Here is a 22,698-nt window from a genome sequence, read left to right as displayed (position 1 = left end):
ATTTGATAATAAAAAAACTGTTTTAAGTTTCGATTTAAAGCTTTCGTGACTGCAGGGATTCATCTTCTTGGTTCTTTCGGTAAAGTCACGTAGAAGGGAAGTAATAAAATAATAAATAATAAAACATAATAAAATAATTCTCACGACGTTTCGGCCACAACGCAAGCAGCCGTCCTCAGGTGAAAACCAGGTCTGTCGAGGCGACAGCGTCTGAATGAAACAGCACCATGCTTGGAGCATATATTTAAGCTGGGTTGGAAGGGGGAGAAAGGGCACCTTGACGAAAGAATTTGCATATCAAGAGGAATTTAGCATATTTATGGGAAATGCAGGTATGTGATTAGTACTACTTATGCCCGTGCATTATGCAGCCTCTCCCCGATTATATTCGGGACACCGTTCGTCGCGTGGCTGAGGCGCGGGAGGGGGCCCAATTGGCTACTGCCAAGACCCAGGCCCGGAACGAACGTTGTGCACGACGCTCGCATGGTGAGTCCCCCTGGCGGGTGGGGGACATGGCCTGGCTGCACTGCCCGCAGGTACTGGTGGGGACCTCCCCTAAGTTACATAGGCCGTGGCAGGGGCCGGTGGTGCTTATTGAGGTTCCAATTTCGCAGTCCGCGCGTGTTCGGTTCAGATCGCGGCGTTGGTACATGCATACGTCCCGATTGAAACCCTATGTGGCCCCACGGACGGATGCGTCATCTCCTAATGTTGCCTTGCCGGTGTCTGTCGCGACCGACGCGCCATTGACTTTGCCTGTTCAACCTGCAAGCGCGCCTGTCGTGCATCCTGTAGACGGACCAGCGGTGATCCTGCCGGACATGGTGATTCCTGCTCCAGGTGGGCCTACCACGGCGACGGGGACACTTGACCCCGCTGCCCCTACCACCCCACCTCGGGCACGGTTGCGGGAGGGCTCGATGACGGGCCTCTTTGGGGAACGGGATGCTGGGAGTGACGGGCCTCCAACAGCGGCGGGCGGTTCCAGTCCCGCCGCTCCTAAAACCCCGTCGAGGCCACGGTCCGCACGGGGGGGCAACCCCGTGCAGGACGGTCCGGCGACTCGCACACATTCAAAATCCCTTCCCTTTCGTTGCGGAGTCTGGTCGTTGGGGTGAGTGGGGGCGGAGACAGGGGCGGTATGAGAAGGTGGAGTTTGGGTCACGTGAGAGAGGGGATATAAGGAGAGAGACGCAGGAGGGACGGGGAGAGAAGAGAGTGAACGACGGAAGGAGCCACGCTGGCGGTGGAGGGAGAAGTGGCGCCATTGCCACGTGGTCGGGGCCGATAGGCGCACTGGGGCCCAGCGTGCGCGGGCAGCAGAGCGTGCGGGGCCGCACGGCGATAGAGAGAGCCAGCAGCGTGTGCGGGGTAACCGAAGGGCGGTGTGGCCCAGGCGAGTGAGGAGAGAGCACACGGAGGGGCCGGAGGAGACGGCGTGGCGAGAGCCACACGGAGCGTGCGCGGGGCGTACGGCGAGAGAGAGAGAGAGCCACACGGAGCATGCGTGGGGCGCACGGCGAGGGTCGGAGCGAGGACCAGCGGGTGCGAGGAAAGAACCCAATAAAGGACCAACTGAGAGCGACATCTTGTGAAGGAGTCCTTTATTACATATGTATCTGTGAGTTGCTATGTGTTTGTAATTCTATGTGTGCGTCAGTCGATTTGTGTGTGTAACTACATTTGTGTGTCTAAAGTCGATGTCTGTGTGTGTGAGTCCATATGTGTATGTGTGCGTGTAAGTCCATCTGTTTATATGTGTGTGGGTCGATGTCTGTGTGTAAGTACATGTGTGTGTCTGCCTTTTTCGCCCGGGCAACGCTGGGTGCTTACCGCTAGTTACAAATAGAACACTAAGTAAGAGACCTATATACTCGCCACGTAATAAACGCTGTGTATTCTTGTCTTGGTGTGGTTTGGGAATGTTGGTGTGGTCTCCGAATGTTGTTGTCCTTGTCTTAGTGTGGTCTGGGACTTTTGTTGTTTTCTTGGTGTAGTATGGGACTGTGGTAGTTGTTGTGGTCTGGGAATGTTGTTCTTGTCATGGTGTGATCTGGGACTTGTTGTTGTTCTCTTGGTATTGTTTGGGACTGTGGTTGTTATTGTTGTCTTTGTGTGGTTTGGGACTGTGATTGTTGTTGTCTTGGTGTGGTCTGGAAATGTTGTTTTTGTCTTTGTGTGGTCTGTGGTTGTTGACAGTGCTTGGACATATATATTACAGATAACCAATTCCTAAGGATCATTGACAGGGGCGATGGTCCACCGTGGGTTTGATCAGAACATTTCTGAATTTATGAAAACCAGAGATCTAGCCTGGAATAATGCAACAAAAAAGTCAAATAACCTAATTTATTGGATTACCTATAGAACACTAAGAAAGCTATATATCTACTCGCCAAGTAATAAACGCAGTGTATTCTTGTCTTGGTGTGGTTTGGGAATGTTGGTGTGGTCTCCGAATGTTGTTGTCCTTGTCTTAGTGTGGTCTGGGACTTTTGTTGTTTTCTTGGTGTAGTATGGGACTGTGGTAGTTGTTGTGGTCTGGGAATGTTGTTCTTGTCATGGTGTGATCTGGGACTGTTGTTGTTGTTCTCTTGGTATTGTTTGGGACTGTGGTTGTTATTGTTGTTGTCTTTGTGTGGTTTGGGACTGTGATTGTTGTTGTCTTGGTGTGGTCTGGGACTGTTGTTGTTGTCTTGGTGTGGTCTGTGGTTGTTGACAGTGCTTGGACATATATATTACAGAGAACCAATTCCTAAGGATCATTGACAGGGGCGATGGTCCACCGTGGGTTTGATCAGAACATTTCTGAATTTATGAAAACCAGAGATCTAGCCTGGAATAATGCAACAAAAAAGTCAAATAACCTAATTTATTGGATTACCTATAGAACACTAAGAAAGCTATATATCTACTCGCCAAGTAATAAACGCGGTGTATTGTTGTCTTGGTGTGGTCTGGGACTGTTGTTGTGGTCTGGAAATGTTGTTGTTGTTTTCTTGTTGTAGTCTGGGACTGTTGTTGTGGTCTGGGAATGTTGTTGTTGTCTTGGTGTGGTCTGGGACTGTTGTTGTTGTCCTGTTGTAGTCTGGGACTATGGTAGTTGTTGTGGTCTCGGACTGTTGTTGTTGTTGTAGTTTGGGACTGCTTTTGTTGTTGGTGTCTTGGTGTGGTCTGGAACTATTTTGTTGTCTTGGTGTAGTCTGGGAATGTGGTAGTTGTTGTTGTTGTGGTCTGCGACTGTTGTTGTTGTCTTTGTGTGGTCAAAAATTAAAATTAATAAAAGTAAAATTAAAAATAAAATAAAAATAAAAATCACGACGTTTCGGAGGCAACACAAGCTTCCGTCTTCAGGTGGATCCGTCACAGCACGATAGCTGTATCAAGAAACTGGGACTGTTGTTGTCTTGGTGTGGTCTGACACTGTTGTTGTTGTGGTTTGTGAGTGTTGTTGTTGTTGTCTTGGTGTGGTTTGGGACTGTTGTTGTTGTCTTGGTGAAGTCTGGTACCGTTGTTGTTGTCTTTGTGTGGTCTGGGACTGTGGTTGTAATTATTGTTGTTGTGGTCTGGGACTGATATTATTGTCTTAGTGTGGTCTGAGACTGTTGTTGTTGTTGTGGTCTGGGACTGTGGTTGTAGTTGTTGTGGTTGTCTGCGACTGTTGTTGATGCTGTTGTTGTTTTGGTGTAGTCTGGGACTGGTGTTGTTGTTGTGGTCTGGGACTGTTTTTTTTGTTGTTCTGCTGCCTTGCCCAAGGTTTTAATTTAGTGCTGAAAAATCAGCAGGATATCATGTACTCATGCAATTTGTACTTAAGAGCTCCACGGTGGTGAGATGTTAACTACCTCGCCTTGTATACTAAAGGTCATGGGATTGATTACCATCTTTACACCTGCTACAGTATATATTTGAAGTTTGCATCTGTCTCTTCCCGCGGTCCCGTGTATTTTTTTCTGGGTCCTCCGATTTTATCTCCGAATTTAGAATCAACACGCGTTTATAATACTTGGCTGTGGTTATCAATTTCCACGAGATCATCCACTTAATTTAGCCGTCATTTGTGACCGCCAGGTCGCTTCAGAAAAATAGCTATATAGCTCAATTGGCCTTAGCTCGTAAAATACAAATAAAACATATTTTAATATAGTTGCTATATTTGTTCATATTGACATTTATTTCTGTTACGTGACTTGCTTACCTTTTCTCTATTTTGCACTCGTGTCGGTTTTTTCCGTATTGTTTGTTGCTGTACCTTGCTCACCATACTGAACTTCGGTTAATATTATAGAGGGTGGTCCAATAGTCAGGACACGTAGGGTTATTGTTATACAGGGTGGACACAGCATTAAGAGAATGTCCAATGAAGAACTTCGGAGCTCTGTGTTAATTTGAAGCACTGTGCAGGTAAACAAATTTACCACGAGAGGGCGATAGACCGATGCGCAGTTGTGCCACCTGAGCATCCAAACCCGGCAGATACCCGAGTTGGATTCCCGCTCAAGGCCACCTCCACTCGCACAAGTGAAAGGGATTATCTGAACCCGTGCTGGGCCTCTGACTGGATCAACTTTGCCTCAAATGAGTACCTTGTGTTGTGTGTAATAAATATCGCGACTGGGAAGACAAAGTCGGCCGGCGTGGTGCTGGCCACCCACCACCTCGTGTATAGTTCCGGCCTTCATAGGCGCTGCTACTCACTAACAGTACTTGCCCCAACAGTCTGTAACGGCTATACGGCGTATCTTTGTTTTTTTTGTCAGTGGGGAGCACAGGGATGCATTTGCCAGTCACCTTGCGCATAACCTGGCACAACAGTATAACCTATGGCACGTGGGTCTGTCTCGTGACCACCTCTTGCATATCGTCTGGTACAGCAATAAACCCATGACACCTGCGTCTGTTCTGTGACCTGCTCCTCCTCCTGCATCTAGCCTGGCACAGCAGTCAACCCATGGCACCTGGGTCTGGCCTGTCGTAGGATATCACCAAATCCATGTTCTTCTAATGCTGCATACCTGTTGCATTGGAAAGCCACCAATTCAGAATGAGCAAAACTACGACTCATCGTGTGCACAGGAAGTGAGGTTTGGTGGATCTTGCACAGAAACACAAAAACAAAGATCCCCGTATAGCCTATGACAGGCTGTTGGGGCAATTGCTGTTAGCGAGTGGCAGCACCGATGAAGGAAAGTAACTGCACAGGAGGAGGCGGGAGGCCAGCACCACGCCCGACCGCCACTGTCTCTCCAGTGGCGATGTTTACAACACACCACAGCAGGTAATCATGTTAGGCTGAGTCGACCTAGGGGAGGCCCAGGACCGGCTCAGATATTCGTCACTGATGGTGTTGGTGGCCGTGAGCGGGAATCGAACTCGGGTCTCCGCTTGTTTCGTATTGCAGCGCGCTAACTACTGCGTCATCAGTCCTAGCAGAGCCAGAAGTATGGCTCCTCCTCAACCTCCACTCACTCACTAACCCATCCATACCCTCACTTACCCACTCACTTTCCCACCCACCTACCCATTCACCCAACCACTTACTCTCCCACCCACTGCACCCACTCACTCATCCAATCTCCAAAGCACCTACCCACTCACCCACTATACCCTGGCCCTATAACCCCTAGACCCCATTATCTCAATCCTAGCTCTGGACTCTGCTCCTCCCCTCCCCCACACATCCCTATCCCCGCACGTCCACATCACCTCACCCACCACACCCATCCACTCACCCCACCGACCATTCCCATCGACCCCACCCTTTCAAACCGCACCACCTACCCGTCCAAACGAATCCCACGCACTCACAAACCCACTCACCTACCCACGAGCAGACTCACCAACTCACCAATCCCAGGCCCAACTACTGATTCACTCACTCGCCCCATCTCACACCAATTCACCCAACCACTCACCAACCTACTCACCCACCCACTCACCCATTTACCCACCCACTCAAACACCAACCCACTCAGACACCCACTCACTCACCCACTTGACTACCCACTCACATACCCACTCACTCACCCACCCACAAGACAACTTTAACCCATTGAGAGTCAGCTGCGTTCAATGTGACGTAAGCACTCGTGACCAGCGACCTTGGCGACAAGGGGTATGGAGGGAGGGGCCCCACCCTCGAGGTAGAGGATGAATCACATCTCTCACGCGTTCTTTAATGTTACTCAACAGGTATGCAGACACGTGACTTTTCCAGTTCATCACCTGACTTTGAGAAACTTGCGAAATCTGCCACGCGGAGAGACAGAGAGAGAGAGAGTCGACGTGCTCAGCCGCTTGCTTTTCCACTCTCAGCAATTGACTCAACGGTAGCACAGGAACCCACAGAGTCACACAACGAGCCGTACACTCACATAGAGACCCGTAGACACATCACAAATACACCCAGAGACTCAGAGACCCATAGACTCATCACAGAGACCTATTGACACCTCCTCATCCTGCCGTGGTCAGCAGAGCCGGTTTCTTCTGTGAGGTGAGTAAAGCTGTGATTGGCGACTCCACGCGCTATGTTGTTTTTATTATTATTCATATACAAGCATTAACATACTATTATAATTATTGCTGTTTTGGACGTACTGTATATCGAGCTTCTTTCGCACTGTAGGTCGCCAACCGTGATAATCGGAGGAGCTGTAATGCATTGCGGATTGCGAAATACCAATGGCTGCTATGCACGCAGCACTGAATATATGCACAGTCTCTACGTGACTTTATGGGTCTCTGTGTGGTGTGAGCCTATGGGTCGTTGTATGATGAGTCTAAGGGTATCTGTGTGATAAGAATGGGTCTCGGTGTGATGAGTCTATAGGTCTTTGTGGGGTGAGTTTATGGGTCTCTTTGCTATAAGTCTGTAAAGTTATTTGCATGCCTAGCAGTAATAATGAAAGAATGCGTGGTGCATCATAGGTCAGGCGCATATTGCACGCCCACTCACAAGACGTTTGGAATGCGAACTAGCAAGAAATTTGATACTTTTCTTATCTTATAGATCACACATATGCTGCTCTTGAAAGAACAAAGATCCCCCTATAGCCTCTAACCAACTGTAGGGGCAATTGCTTTTAACAGCGAGTAGCAACACAAATATCCCCACGTATAGCTAACAGGTTGTAGGGGCAAGTGCTGTTGCCCCCAAATCCTGGGGGCGCGTGGCCAGCACCATACCACCTTTGTCTCCCTAGTGAGGATATTTATTTAATACACATCGCCGCAATAAGGTTACTCATTTGAGGCTGAGTCGACCTAGTGGAGGCCCAGCACTGGTTCAGATAATCAATGCCTTCACTGGTGGTGTTGCTGGTGTCCGTGATCAGAAATCGAACTCAGGTCTCTTTCGGGTTCGTAGCGCAGCACGTTAACTGCTGGGCCACCGCTCCCCACACACACACTCACTCTCTCACTCACCCACTCACCCACCCACTTACCCATTCACACACCCACCCACCCATCCGCTCACTCACTCAGTCAACCACTCGCACTACCTACAATTCTGACGTTTCCGGCGGTGGCTCAAACTTGTTACAATGGAGCTAACGCGAGCGTTGTCATCACTTCTCTTTACAGATCTCGCCATGGCATTCGCGAGGCTGTACCAATCAAGGCTGAACCTTGGCCAAACCTTGCAGACCCTAGCTCTACTCTTGTCTTGTAAGTCTAATACGGAAAAATAAAAATAAATGCACAATGCGATAAAAATGTTTTCAAAACGTGTTTACGGTAATGACAGGGATTAACACGTCGGATTTCCCTCCATCCACTTTTCTTTCTGTTCTGTCTGTATTCTACCACGTAAGTGTTGGGGCCGCTGGTCCCCGGAGTCCCTCCCTGCTCCGTGCCTATGGCAGGGGCTCCGCCGTGCGCCGACCCCTCGCTGCTCTGCGAGCAGCTGCTGCCGTCGCTGGGCTCATCGCCCGACGGCTCCCCTCCCTGGTCCGTCCCTCCGCGAGCTCGTGTGAGAGGCATAGCTCGCCGCACGCCCTCGTTCACCTGCAGACGCTGCGTTGTCTCTCCACGGATCACGCGCTATTAAACGGGGGTCGGGGGCGAACGACGCTGCCCTCACACTGCGCGAGTCCCGGCGGCGACAGACGGATCGGGGACCTGCGGACGCACCGACCCCTTCACCCACACTACGAGCGCACACACCTGCACACATGCGACACCCACTCGTGCGCCGCTCTACGCAGCGCTCACTCACGTGGTGAACCACAGTGTACACACGCGCACCCACACGCTCACACTGCACGACAATATCACGCGAGACCACGCTTCGCTATTAATGATTTATTATCTGATACCTGGTAATTTAATGTTAAATCAGTGAGTCGACGAGGCTGGCCTACGCTGATACCTTTATACCTATTCCCGATTCATCTGCTATGATTCTAATTCACCTACTTACTTCCTGCTGGATGCCCACGGCGGTTCGTTGATCCCGTGCTCGCAGCGCACCTCGATGCGTCTCACGGACGATCGGGTCGCTGGACTGGAGAGCGTCCTGTCGCCTGGCGCTGGAGAGAAGAGCTATTTTCCCTCTGCGCCCCTCTATTTATCCTCCCTACCTCAAAGGGGATGCTGCGCTAAACAATGGGCTCGCGATCCTCTGGCACGCGCACGGCGGTTCTGGGCGCTGTTGATATGCTAATCAGTGTGCTGCGTGCAAGGCGTAAATCCTACTTAATCCCTTACCCTCCCTAACAATGGGGCCTGCGCGCTCAAGCGCAATTATCCCAACCCTCCATGACTATGCGCAACAGCCCCTGTGACCCCGCTATTCATGCTGTCCCGTGCCTCCCCTGCTCGCCCCGTCGACCCGTGGGGGTGTGTGTGGGGGGAAATGCGCCTCAACCGCGGTGGCCGAATGCCCCACGCCGCGACCACACCATATTAAGGCCGGCCGCAGCGCCGCGGTGCCACGTAGCACGGGGGAGGTCATCCAATCCCCTGATCGCCGGAAACCGTGAGAATTAATCCCGATAAGGGTCTCTCGGATAAAAACCGGTCGGCCAGGCGACCTCCCCTCGGAGCTCTATGGGGGGGGGGGGGGGGGAAATGAGTGCGGGTGTGTTCATGTGAGGTGAGGTGAGGGGGACGCGGGGTCGGCTCCGTTGCTTGGTGGTGGCGAGGTCGGGGATTTGGTGCCTGCCGAACGGCTTCGTGGCGGCGGCATCACATAAGGCCCACCAAGCTGTGTGACTCTTTTTCAGAAGCGACCTGGCGGTCAAAAAGTATAGCACATCGACGTGGTATATCATCATCATGTGGACATTTATTGCAGTCAAATACTCGAAACGGGTGGGAAAACAAGCTGCTTAGCTCAGTTGGCCTTACACCTGCTAGAATACAAAACAGTTTTAGTTGTTAAATAGTTTTATAGAAATTAAAATTATATTTCAAACCGTACACCCATTTCAAACCTTTAAAACAACCTGCTTCAGCAGCTTTCCCGCTCATTTTTCTCCTGATGACGATTGCTCGTGTTGCGATCAAAACGTCGTAGTTTTTTGTTATTTTCTTTGAACCTTTCAACGTGACTTTACCGAAAGACCCAAGAATACGTACAGTATTAAAAGAGAAATTACTGAAACAAACGCAGCATAGTGAAGAAACGTAATTTTGTTGCTTTTCATTTATTTATTCATTTCAGTGTGTTTATTGTTTTACTCCATTTTTAGCTTTCTGTGTAAAATAATCGTTAACAAATCCAAAGTTCTTTGTAACGAAAATTAATTTGTAGAATATACTACACATATCGAGGTATTACTGTGCTTATTGATTTCTTGACATTTTTACTATACGGGATTGTTGCATTCATAGCTCGGGTTGAGCAGTTATATCCGTGGGACCATTTTTGGCAGTATCGCATATTATCAAATGCTTTCGTTATTATCAATGCATTTTTGATGATAAACCATCATCACTCGAACTCCGGTCATCTTGGCAGCCAGTGGTTATTGGCTAGCCATCGAACGCAGAGGGTCACCGCATCTTCGCACGCTTTCAGATGCGCTTCTGCAGCCATCTGGAATGCTCTTCCTTCCGATAACTAGATTTGCAAACCCATTTCTTCGGAACTGCTTTTTTGTCCTTAGTTTGTTGGCCTTCCCTGCACCTCCGATCAGCACGGTTGGCTACGTATGGTGGAAAAAAATGTCAACATACATATGTTTGTTTGCATTGTCCTTGTATCGCCTTTTGGAATTGTTCTCTGGTTTAACACAGCTATGGTGTAGGCCAATCAGTTTTAAGGAGAATGTGTAACGTTATTATGAAAACGTGGTTGTTCGCATTGTCCTTGTACTGCTCGCCCTTTGTCGTTGTTCTCTGGACTATAATTGCTGAGACAAGGAGGTTGTAGCTCTGGTGTAGGTCAATCATTGTCAAGGGGCACTGCGTACATTACCATCACATCAGTGTTTGTTTGCATTGTCCTTATGCTGTTCTCCAACCCCCTCCTCCTCCCCCTCCTTCCCACCAACTCTGGCTGGCTGTGCCAGGCGCGGTGCTCTGCAAGGAGGGAGCTGCCGCTCGGCTTGCTGTGGAGGCCCCGCCGGGTGTGGTGGTGGTGCAGACGGGGGCTACGGCCACGCTCGGCTGCTCCTTCCCCTGCGGCACCGTTGGGGTGCAGAGCACAGTGGTGGAGTGGGAGATGGTTGGGAGAGGGGATAAGGTAAGAGGAGACGCGTGAGAGACTCGCAGACCTATATAAAAACACGTAGAGATGCATAGAGATGCATAGAGATGCATAGACTCTCTATACCAACTAAACAAACTTTTATTTTACCAGGTAATTCCCACTTAACTATGTAGCTATTTTCAGAAGCGACCTCGTAATAATAATGTTAGCATTTGATAATTACATGTTATACTGGCAAAAAATGGTTCTTCAAATAAAACTGCTCATCCGTAACTAAGAATGCAATAATCCCGTAGAATATAAATGTCAAACAATCATCAAGTACAGCAATACCTCGATATGCATTGTATATTCTATAAATTAAGTTTCGTGATAACGAACTATGGATTTTTTTTACTATTATTTAATACAGCAAGCTAAAAATAAAGTAAAACAATAAGCACACAGAAATGAATAAATAAATGATACGTTATATTGATCTCCGGTACTCTATAAATAGCTGTACAATTACGTTTCTTCACTATGCTGCATTTGTTTAAGTAATTTCTCTTTTACGACTTTACGGTTTGAAATATAATATAATTTTCTATAAAAGTATTTTTAAAAAATCTTTTTTTATTTTACCAGGTAATTCCCACTGAGCCACATAGTTTTTTTCAAAAGCGACCTGGCTTTCACAAATGATAACTCAACGAAGTGGCTTACCTAGTGGAAATTTGTAGCAGCCAACTCGTCTAAACATACGATGTTGATGCTAAATGTGGAAAGGAAAACCCCGAGGAACCGGAGAAAAATCCACGTGACCACAGCGAGAGAGACACGCAAACGCCAAATATACAGACATAATGAGTGTCGTTATCGAATCCACGACCTCCTTTAAAACAGGCGAGGTAGTTTACATCTCCTAGCCACCGTGGAGCCCCAAGACATCTCTCCACCACGTCCTGCTGGCCCAGATCCTCACGATCTATGGTTTCCCCCAAGCTTTTCTATATATAAATATCTATGTGTCTATATGTATCTCCACGCCTATATCTCTCTCTCTCTCGCTACTTGTCTCTATGGATTTCTCTCAGTTTCTACGCATCTCTATGTATCTCTCTTTACGTGTCTCTATGGATCTCTCTCTGTGTGTGTCTCGACACATTTCTATCTTCCTCTCTCACTACGTGTCTCTATGAGTCTCTCTCTACATGCCTCTACGCGTCTCTCTCTATCTGTCTCTCACTACGTGTCTCCATGGGTCTCTGTCTCTCTACATATCTCTCTATCTATCTCTCTCATGACGTGTCTCTATGGGTCTCTCTCTGCCTGTCTCGACGTGTATGTCTGTCTCTACGTGTCTCCAATGGGTGTCTCTCTCGTTGTGTCTACACGCTTCCCTACACATCTCTCTCTAGCTCTCTTTCTCTCGTGTCTCTACGTATCTCCACAAATGTCTCTCTCCATCTCTCTCTCTCTTCTGCGAACGTTGGGGTGCCGGAAAAGCCCTCTGTACCAGCGTGAACGGCACCCTCATCTTCACCTTCTAAAGTGCTCGCTCGTCGGCGTGGCATGTGCGATGACCACCACCATATGACTTTTTGTGTTGTGCACAGCGCATCTAGCGCCACAGCACGTGGTTTTATAGTGTCTGTGTTATTTGTTGCTGGCGACTGTGTATTTTGTATTTCGTATTGGGATCACCTCGAGTGCTGTTGCTGCTGGCAGCAATAAAAGTTGTTTTAAAAGTCAAAATTCTCTCTATTTCACTCTATATCTACGTGTCTCTATGTATCTCTACATGCCCACCATGCTTCTCTACACATCTCTATATCTCTCTCTATATATAAACATATCTCCACCTCGTTCCGGCCGGCCCAGATCCTCATGATGGACGGTGTCCCGCGGCCCATGATCCCGCGAGCTGCATGGATAGGAGACTTCTTGACCTGCAACGCCTCCATCTCCTTGTCTGATGTGCGCGAGTCCGACTCCGGGACCTACTGCTGCAGCGTCCTGCTACTCAACATGTACTATGAAGGAGAGGCCTACGTGACCCTCAGGGTCCTGAGTCCATCTTCCGGTGAGTTAGTGAGTGAGTGAGGAGTCGCCAGTAGTTGCTTTATATGTAACTTTAGCCAAAGGGACCCCCTTGGCGACCACTGTCAGGGAACACTGTGCTGCACGAGGATAGAGCAGGAGGAGGATGTCACTCTCAGGGTCTAGAGTAGGCCACGGGGTGAGTGAGAAGTTACCAGTATATGTTTTATTTAACCTAGGGGACCCCCTGGACAATCAATGTCTCTGGTTTTGAGACTGTACAACTACTCGCTTACAGAGCCGCCTGCAGATTTGATAACCGACATACTCATCTTCTTGGTTCTTTCGGTAAAGTCACGAAAAAGGAAGTAATAAAATAAAACATAATAAAATAATTCTCACGACGTTTCGGCCACAACGCAAGCAGCCGTCCTCAGGTGAAGAATGAAACACCACCAAGCTTGGAGCGTATATTTAAGCTGGGTTGGAGGGGGGAGGTGAGAAGAAGAGCGCCTAGACAAAATAATTGGCATATCAAGAGGAATTTAGATATGGAAAAAGCGTAGGAAGTGGGCGGGGGGGTTTCAAATTAATATTATGCCCGTGCATTATGCAGGATTAGCAGCATCAAAGGGAGGGGGAAGGGGGATAGCATTAACAAAGGAAAGGAATGTTAATGATACCCCCCTTCCCCCTCCCTTTGATGCTGTTAATCCTGCATAATGCACGGGCATAATATTAATTTGAAACCCCCCCGCCCACCTCCTACGCTTTTGCCATATGATAAATTCCTCTTGATATGCAAATTATTTTGTCTAGGCGCTCTTCATCTCACCCCCCCCCCCCTCCAACCCAGCTTAAATATACGCTCCAAGCTTGGTGGTGTTTCATTCTTCACCTGAGGACGGCTGCTTGCGTTGTGGCCGAAACGTCGTGAGAATTATTTTATTATGTATTATTTTATTATTTTATTACTTCCCTTCTACGTGACTTTACCGAAAGAACCAAGAAGATGAATCCCTGCAGTCACGAAAGCTTTAAATCGAAATTTAACCGACATACTATTGAGTTTTGCAGACAGTTCTATGTTCTGTATGTGAATGAGTCGGCTCGTGACCCCCGTGCTCTGTGGCACGTCGTGGAGGGACTGCTGCACTCAAACCACCCATCAACAAGTCAACCCAGTCTGTGCATAGGACTTGTGATGTTCTCCGCTAATAAAATGCTGACGATCAAGACGGCAGTATCTAACATCTCCCATATAGCCTTTTACAAGTGCTGTAAGCGAGCACCTATGAAGGTCGGCATGGCTCACGAGAGTTGGATGGCCAGCACCATGTCCTGCCGCCTTTGTTGCCATAGTGACAAAGTTTAATTACCACACCAGGTACTCATTTGACGCTGAATCGACCTAAGGGAGGCCCAGAACCGGTTCAGATCATTTTCACTGGTGTTGGTGGCCATGAGCGAGAATCAAACTTGTGTCGCCGAGTTCATAGCGCAGTGCACAAACCGCGACCACACCAATCAACATACATACACACATATATACACAATGTCAGCTGTCCCTGTGATGGCAAGAGCATTATGAGGAGGAGGTGGGGATCCCGTTTGTGTTTGGTTCATGCAGTGACTCCTAAGGTGGACAGCCCTATGGCCTCGCCTATAGCCTCCGAGAGGATCGGAGTCATTGCTGCCATCATGCTGATCGTGGCGATTGCCATTCTCCTGGCGATCTGCGTCGCTATTAAAAAATGGTGAGTCACACACTTCCCATAGAGTCGGCACTGCCGGTAAACTCAACACTGCCCCCCATTATATTATATTTTGGATTTATAAAACACCGTTCGCCAAAGCACTTGAAAATGCTTACCGACTATAGTACAAAATGGCAAAATAAGGGATAGGAATTGGGGTAGTGACTAGGGTGGAAGTAGCAAAGGTAGAGGCTGTGGCTGGGGAGGGGTTAGGGGCGCTAGGTTGTGCTGGTTGGGGTGGCGGAAGAGGAAGGGAAAAGGCAAGAGAAAGGAGATAGGACCTGAGGGCAATGCGAAAAGTGGAGAGCGAGGGGGAGAGTTGGATGTGGAGAAGGAGTTTGTTCCAGTGTAAGGAAGCAAGCAGAGAGAAGGAGCGAAAGCGAGATCGGCCGCAGCGTGGAGGAGGGACCGCAAGAAGATAGGCAGCTTGTGACCAGAGCAGGCGTGATGGAACATATAAGGAAATGAGAAAAGAAAGGTAAGAGGGGCAAGGGCGTCGGCAAGGAGACCGATCAGGAACGAGTCTCAATAATCCAGACGAGTGAAAACTAAGGGAGTGCACAAGAAGTTTCGCAGCAGTGATAGTGATGAGGGGGATCATTTTTCTGATGTTGAAAATATGGAAGTGGCATGGAAGTGGTGGTGGCGATGTGGGCAGGGAAGGAAAATGAGGAATCAAAGGTGATGCCAATAATTTGTACAGAAGCGAAGGAAGTGAGACTGAGCTGGGGGAAAGATATGGAGGGGAGGAGGAGGAGGAGAGCAGGAGGCGGGGAACTAGAAAGGAAATGTCGTGTCATCCATGCTTGGATTGCCATTAGGCAGGATGAGATGTGGTCGGAAAGGTCGGGAGTAAGAGCCTGAAATAAAAAGAAGACTTGAGTGTCGTTGGCGAATAGGTGATGAGAGAGATTGAAAGAAGAAAGTATGGGCTCGAGGGGGAACGTGTAAAGGGAGAATAGGAGAGGACCAAGTCCAGAACCCTGGGGGATGGCAACCGTGACAGGGGTGGGGGAGGAATAACCACGGTTAAAATAAATAGTGGATGAACGGGAAGTGAGCTAAGAGCAGAGCCAATGAAATGGGGCACTAGAGATACCGAGGTTAGACAGAGTGGATAAGAGGATGGAGTGATCAAGGGTGTTGAAAGCTGCGGACAGGTCGAGCGAAATTATGACAGATGAAAGGTCTGAGTGACGTGAGTTAGCCAAGTTGATGTGCACGTGGAGGAGAGCGGTTTCGGTCAAATGGAGTGGGGGGAAATCAGACTGGTGTAGGGGATAGAGTGAGAAGAGATGTAGGTAGTGAGTCGGATCGAACAACAACGAGTTTGGAGTAGTAGGAAAGCAATGAAATAGGGTGATAGTGTGCAGGGATGGGACTCAACACTGCCCATAGACTCAACACTGCCCATAGACTCAACACTGCCCCCATAGACTCAAAACTGCCCCCATAGGCTCAACACAGCCCATAGACTCAGCACTGCCAATAAACTCAACACTGCCCCTATAGACTCAACACGAGCACATAGACTCAACACTGTCCCCCATAGACTCAACACGGACCATAGACTCAGCACTGCCGATAAACTCAACAGAGTCCATAGACACAACACTGCCCAAAGGCACAACAGTGCCCCTCATAGACTCAACACTGCACCATAGAATCAACCCTGCCCATGGACACAATAATGCCCATAGACACAACACTGCCTATAGAACCAACACTGCACAAAGTCAGTGTTGCCCGTGTGGATGCTTGTTGATGCTTATGGATGCTTGGGAATGTCTGTGGATGCTTGTGAATGTTTTTTGATGTCTGTCAATGTCTGTGGATATCTGGGGATGCTTGGGGATGTTTGTGGATGCTTGTGGATGTCTGTGGATGCTTGTGGATGTCTGTGGATGCTTGTGGATGTCTGTGGACGCTTGTTGATGTTTGTGGATACTTTGGATTTTTGTGGATATCTGTGGATTATTGTGGATGTTTGTGGATGATTGTGGATGTCTGTGCATGTCTGGATTATTGTGGGTGTCTGTGGACGCTTGTGGATCTCTGTGGACGTGTGTGGATCTCTGTGGATGCTTGTGAATGTCTGTGGATGCTTGTGGATGTTTGTTGATCTCTGCTCTCTCGTTGTTACCACTGCTACCCTGTGCTGTGCTAGCGATAGGTGCAGGAGGCCATCGAGATCGAAGAGAGTGGAGGCAGATGAAGAGAAGCAAATGAATAAGTACATTCCACATTGGCCAGGATGGTCCAACAGTTAGGACAAATCGGGTTCTTGTTATACAGGGTGACAGATTCGATTAGACCTAAGTTTGTTCAAACATAAAATAATAATTATTACTTTGGTGTCCTTGTTGGGTAAGGAAGTAAAGTAACATAATTAATAAGCAGTTGATATTCGAAATTCGTGCACAGTTATAGCATGGCATGCGCACCGCCACAACACAGAACTCACGCGCTATTATAATGTGGATCACACGTCGTTATAATGCTGTTTCCGAGCAGTCGATAACAAACTACTTTATTGAGCTGCGTGGCTGAGCGGTACAGTGAATCAGTGCGCAGAGTGATGCAGTAACGCAATGTCGGCGTGCCTTCAGTTATTTTTCACGCCATGTCACTGTGTGGAGTGCGTAATACATCATATTTCATCAAACGTTATTGTTGCTACGTTATTCATGGTGGCATAGTTTTTGCTTATAATGCGTTTAAACTCAACACAGTTTACATTTTTCAGGAACGCATCTACTCCAAGCATGTTACACGAGGAGTTGCTGGACTCACGTTTAACCGAAGCCTCTGCTTTCTTTGTTTCAGAGAGAAGGAACATCTCAATCCCTCCATCGAGACAGGTACAGACATCCGACTTACAAACATCCACACTTACGAACATCCACCTGACTTACGAACATCTACACTTAAGCACGTCCACAATTACGAATGGAACGTCATAAGACATTATTTTTAACCATCTGACGTTCGTTTATAAGCCGAATTGTGGAATACATTTTGTTTGGCTCAGTGATTTTCCGCTAGATGTAACAAGTCCCCAGCTTCCTGATGGGACTCATTATGCCCCTTCCAGGACTTAAAGTACCTGAAAATAAAACAGATTTTCTTTTTACATGACTTTATTTTACATGTTATTTATTAATATTACATGTATTTATATTATCATCATGTGGGGTTTTATAGCAGTAGCCAAATCCTCTAAATGCATGTTGATTCTAAATGTGGTGGCAAAAAACAAAGGACCCAGATAAAAATCCACACTACGACCATGGGTAGAGAGAGAACGCGCAGACTCAAATTGGTGTCAGAAACGGAACCCCTTTGCAAGACGAGAATCGCTTCTATTCCGTGGGATGATTATATTATTTATGAACAAATTAATATATTTTTCATTACAGACAAGGATTTGCCGTGTAGCCTTTGACAGGGATGTTAGGGCAAGTGTTGTTCGCGAACAACCGAGTAAGAGGACAGGGGAGTAGAGTAAGATTATGAAATTCATTTTAACACTGGCAATAAAACAGTTTAATTCTTTAAATTAACATTTTACTTATTATTTTCGTTATTATTTATATCCCTTCATCTTCTTCTTCCTGGATGAACATGTAAAGATTATGCACCCTCCATTAGAGGTTTTTTTGGGTTAGATCACGTAAATATATAAATGTGTCGTTAAAACAGGCCACCACCCGACACAGCCAACTAGTAAGGGTTGTCACGTAAACAGAAAATGCCAAATCGTCACTAGTACAGCACACCGGTGTGTTGGAGAGCCAAGCCACAACATTTGCAATCTGATTACGACGTTTCGCCAGTTAATGCAACTCACTTCATCAGGCGACAGCCAGATTTGTTGAGAAGTCCACTTGTTTTGTTCCTTATATAGAAGCGTAAACGTGGTGACCACACTTCTGTGCTCTTGTGCAAAGTGGGGGGGGGGGGGGATTACTGAGTCAACGTACATTATGCATGTGCATCATACGAGCCCTTTGATCTTGTCCTTCCTGTCCATTGTGTTTATTAGAATAGCCGTACCAACGATAATACCTCTTGAAGTATGGTGACCTGTATAGGCATGCATTTATACAATGTATTATTTTATTATTTGCTTCCACGCAGCACTTCGTCCATAGCTATCTAACCCAAAAAAACTCTTATGGATACTGGTTGCGAAAGCCTACGTGTTAATACGAAAACAAATCCTAAACTATTTTCAAAAGATAATTCATGCATACGTGCAAAATGTTAATAATGAAAGTGAGTTTCAGCATTCGTTAACATAAATATAATATCTGTAGTAACGTTCTGTGTCCTGACTTTTTGGCCACCCTGTATAACAATAACCCTATGTGTCCTGACTTTTGTGCCACCCTGTATAACGACAATGCTATGTGTCCTGACTTTTGTGCCACACCTCTCTCTTTCTTCCTCCTGGTCGTCCTTAGCAGAATGACGAAGGGAAGAGCTTCTTTCATAAATGCCACCAAGAAGAATGCTGGCTACCATGATCTACAGAGCTGGGAATCAGTTCCTCGACAGATCTCATTTCTCTTTCTGTCTCTCTTTGCATGCAGATCTGTGGTGGCAGTGAGATGTTATCTCCCTCGCATGGTATGCAGGATGTCGTGGGTTCACTCCCGATCCGGACGATGCCTGTTGTATATTTGGAGTCCGCATGTTCTCTCTCTTTCTCCCCATGGTTGTTGCATGGATTTTTTTCCGGGCCTTCCGTTTTTTACGTCGGACTGAACTTCTTTTGAACAATACGTAGCCTACCGTGCTAATTGGAGGTGAATCAACATGAGAACCACCATGAGTTTAGAGTATTTAGTGTGCCTTACCTGGTATATAAAATAGTTATTTTTTTATATTTTACGTGGCTAAGGTGCCATGCAACTCTTGCCAGCCGACAGACAACAAACTATTCCGCAATTACATTTAAAAAATGTAACTTAATAGCAGTAATTATTTTGTAAAATTACAGTCACATTTCAAAGTCAGTGATGGTAATCATAGGGTGATTTGAAATGCAGACAGAGAGCCAGAAGGGAGATGCCAAGAGACGAGACTAGGTGGTTCCAAACACTTTGGGGCAGCTACATTAAATGCTTTTGATAGAAAATTGCGTCAAATCTGGGGAACTGTTAACAGATGATCAGACACGCTTAACGGTTCTTTCAGGATTTCCCAACAGAAAAAAGCATGTCAGACAAATAGCCAGAGATCTCCTGAATATCAAACATATTTATTATTTCGTCTTTAATAATCGTATTTATTTATTTATTTATGACAATGACATCCGTACGTTTAATTTATTTCTCACCACACGTAGCCAGCCATGCTTAAAGACTGGTGACATGGGGCCTGGAATACAATTCAGACCACCTTGCATCTCTGTGTAAACCATGTGCTTATTCTCGTTATACATGGTGCAAACATTCGCACGAATGTGTTTGGGAGGGCATGATAACCGCATTAGAAACCGCTTGGGTAGTGTTGGTTCATGATTAGCTCAGGATTGATGGGCCGTACTTTAGGCCCCAAAGACAAAGATCCCCCGTATAGCCTTTACAGACGGTATGGGCAAGTGCTATTATTAGCACCTATGAAGGTCGGCACTGCACACGAGGGGGCGGCCAGCACCACCACTTGAGACCTAAGTCGACCTAGAGGGCACGCCCAGAACTGATTCAGATAATCGGCACTGGTGTTGACCGTCAGTGGAAATCCAACTCGGATCTCTGCTGGGGTTTGTAGTGCAGCGCACTAACCACTGCGCCAACGCTTTCCCCACATTTTTGGCACCACCGTTCGTCAGTGGGTCCCGTTCACCGCTAAATATCGGAACGCAGGCTGCATTTCAGCTTCAATGTTATTGAGAGAGGCGTCGTAGCGCCGTCGTTTTTGAAGACGTTGTTACTCACCGCAGAGAACCGCGCTCTACGATAGCTGGCACCAAACTGTGCCACACATCTGCCCGCATGACCTTGTGGGAGGATCGGTACTGGTTTTTTTTAAGTTTAACATTAAATCTATAGCCATTCTTAATTATAGAATAACACTTGTTTTACTTTCTATAACATATGGAAGAGCCTGGTGAACTTAAAACAATATGTTAAGTTATATCAAATTCACAACACGAGGTGACCTTTGCTGGGTTTCGAGACGGAATGGAGGCCTTTTACAGTAATACCCCTGTTTGTGTCGGTGATGCGTTCCTGGAATGTGCAACAGATATGGAAATGACATAAATCAAAGCGATTTACATGGTAGGTGGAGGGGAAGGCTGAGAGGCGATGCAAATCAGGTAGCTGTATGAAAAATAAAGTGGCGATGTATTTGACAAAGAGTTAACAGTGGGTATTTAAGTCGGGGTATTACTCTACCTACAGAGCGAAATCGTGACACCAGCGTGTTCACGTTGCACGTTTGATGTACATTTATACTTGCTGACAAAAAAGGTTGATTCTATGGTGTAATGGTTAATCTGATCTCCAAAACAGCTGCTTCTCCTGTGAGTCGGTTAAACTAGAAATTGATCATTTATCCACTTTTTCTGAGAGATTATTGCAGTGCTTTGTTACTATACTCGAGGTTCTGATGAAGAACTTGGGCCAATTACTGCTGGTCCAGAATGTGACCGCCAAAATGCTCACGCAAACCTCATCCCTTGAGCACATTGCCACCCCTATAATAAAATACTGTATCTGCATTGGCCTCCAATTAAATTTCAGATACAAATTAAATTAGTTCTGCCTACATACAAGTGTCTTAAACAGCCTTTCACATTATTGATTTGAAGCTTTCGTGACTGCAGGAATCCACACTCTTTGGTTCTTTCGGTAAAGTCACGTAGGTATAAAATAAAATAAATCACGACGTTTCGGGCACAACACAAGCATCCGTCATCAGGTGGGAAAGCATGGTATGCTGCTGAGACAGACTGTTTTAAAAGGTTTGAAATGAGTGTTGCCCAAGGGTCATAAAGAAGTGGCCGGGGCTAGTGATGTTAATGTGAGAAATTAACATGTAACTGTAAGATAGGAGAGCCTTGCACATTTTTTTTTACATTCAACAACTGATACACCTGCACGTACCGTCACGACCTCTCCGATCCGCTGATGTATCATCTGCACCTGGGGTGACCGAGCCTTTGCATGCGCTGTGCCAAGACCACGGAATGCCCTCCCACAGCAGTGGTTAGAGAGGCGAGCCCACTTGCCCGTTTGCGTCTTCTCTGAAAACTCACCTGTTTTGATTGGTCTACACTTCCCATGTTATGACAAGTGGACTACGGACTTTGTAGTATTTATGTCACGACTTCGTTCATGGATGAATTGTGCCTTATAAATGTAAATTATTATTATTGATAACTGCAGGGTGCATATTGTAAAATGTGGGCTGCCATTATTGATGCCTATTTACATCGTAGAGCCAGTCTTGCTCTATAATATGTTATTGTTATTTTAAATTGTATAATTGATATGATATATGCGTAATGATCAGTTTTGAACAGATGAAAAGTTTATTTATAATTGCCCTGTGAGCTAAGAAGCTCTTGAATCGGGTTTCATCAACAATGTAGGTGTTAACTATGATGGGAGCAGTATTTTAAATCATAGTACCGGTATAGTGTTGCATATTATAGTTAGTATGAGCATAGTAATATGAATAGTGGTTAGGAAAACCGTACTATAGGCTGTCTCCAGTTTTCGACAGTCTGACAGTCTATGATGTTTATATGATGCATGGATCAATTTAGCTGGATTTACGACGCATCTTCCGAAACGACTCCGAACGCATTTGAACAGAGTCTGCTTCCCGACGTGACTTTGGAAGAAAAAAAGTACATGGGCAAGTGATGATTCTACTGTCTATGGGAACATCGTGTCCGAATAACAACGACCCGAAATACGACCACGGGGTTTATATGAACGCATTGCAGAGTCAGAAAAGTGGGGACCACCTGTATTATAAATGGTAATTAGGATGAATATCACATACACACATTCCAGTATGCGGAATATATTTGTTAATGTTAACACGTACGTTTTCATGAATGCAAAGCCACGTGTAGTAGCACTGGAGATCCGTTGGTGTACCGATTAAATAAAGAGGTGCCGTGTTTTGAATGCTCATTGTGCGGGTTGCTCCTTTCCAAACCGTCTCGCTTCCCCTCTAACAATGGTGGCGAAAATCGACGAACCTTCCCACTGAGCCTGGCAGTCCACTTTT

At 46.7% G+C, this 22,698-nt stretch overlaps 1 protein-coding gene across 4 annotated transcripts; it reads left to right on the top strand.

Moving 5' to 3' along the window:
- Positions 1-6,003: 6,003 nt before the first annotated feature.
- LOC133348682 (myelin protein P0-like) lies at positions 6,004-22,595 on the top strand. Of its 4 annotated transcripts, none has more exons than XM_061561630.1 (8): positions 6,004-6,499; positions 7,591-7,674; positions 10,524-10,696; positions 12,527-12,728; positions 14,316-14,442; positions 16,616-16,675; positions 17,269-17,303; positions 18,909-22,595. In XM_061561630.1, the coding sequence occupies exons 2-8, from the start codon at positions 7,599-7,601 to the stop codon at positions 18,914-18,916; spliced, it is 681 nt and encodes a 226-aa protein (XP_061417614.1). In that variant the 5' UTR covers positions 6,004-6,499; positions 7,591-7,598; the 3' UTR covers positions 18,917-22,595. The 4 variants fall into 4 exon arrangements, with proteins under 4 accessions (XP_061417614.1, XP_061417615.1, XP_061417613.1 ...); XM_061561631.1 differs by having other exon boundaries at positions 6,005-6,499; positions 18,912-22,595; XM_061561629.1 differs by having other exon boundaries at positions 6,066-6,499; positions 16,610-16,675; positions 18,912-22,595.
- Positions 22,596-22,698: the final 103 nt, after the last annotated feature.

The sequence above is a fragment of the Lethenteron reissneri genome, chromosome 27 (genome assembly GCF_015708825.2).
Source record: "Lethenteron reissneri isolate LAM-NWPU_2019-01 chromosome 27, ASM1570882v1, whole genome shotgun sequence".
In the NCBI taxonomy this organism is placed as follows: Eukaryota; Metazoa; Chordata; class Hyperoartia; order Petromyzontiformes; family Petromyzontidae; genus Lethenteron; species Lethenteron reissneri.
Note: the sequence above shows the minus strand (reverse complement) of the source record. Positions and strands in the feature narration are given on the sequence as shown.

Excerpts from the sequence above, each read along its gene's own strand:
- LOC133348682 (XM_061561628.1), top strand. The coding sequence starts at position 7,599 with ATGGCATTCGCGAGGCTGTACCAATCAAGGCTGAACCTTGGCCAAACC. Across the intron at positions 7,675-10,523 it reads CCTAGCTCTACTCTTGTCTT|GCGCGGTGCTCTGCAAGGAG; the intron begins GTAAGTCTAATA and ends TGGCTGTGCCAG. Across the intron at positions 12,729-14,315 it reads GGTCCTGAGTCCATCTTCCG|TGACTCCTAAGGTGGACAGC; the intron begins GTGAGTTAGTGA and ends TGGTTCATGCAG.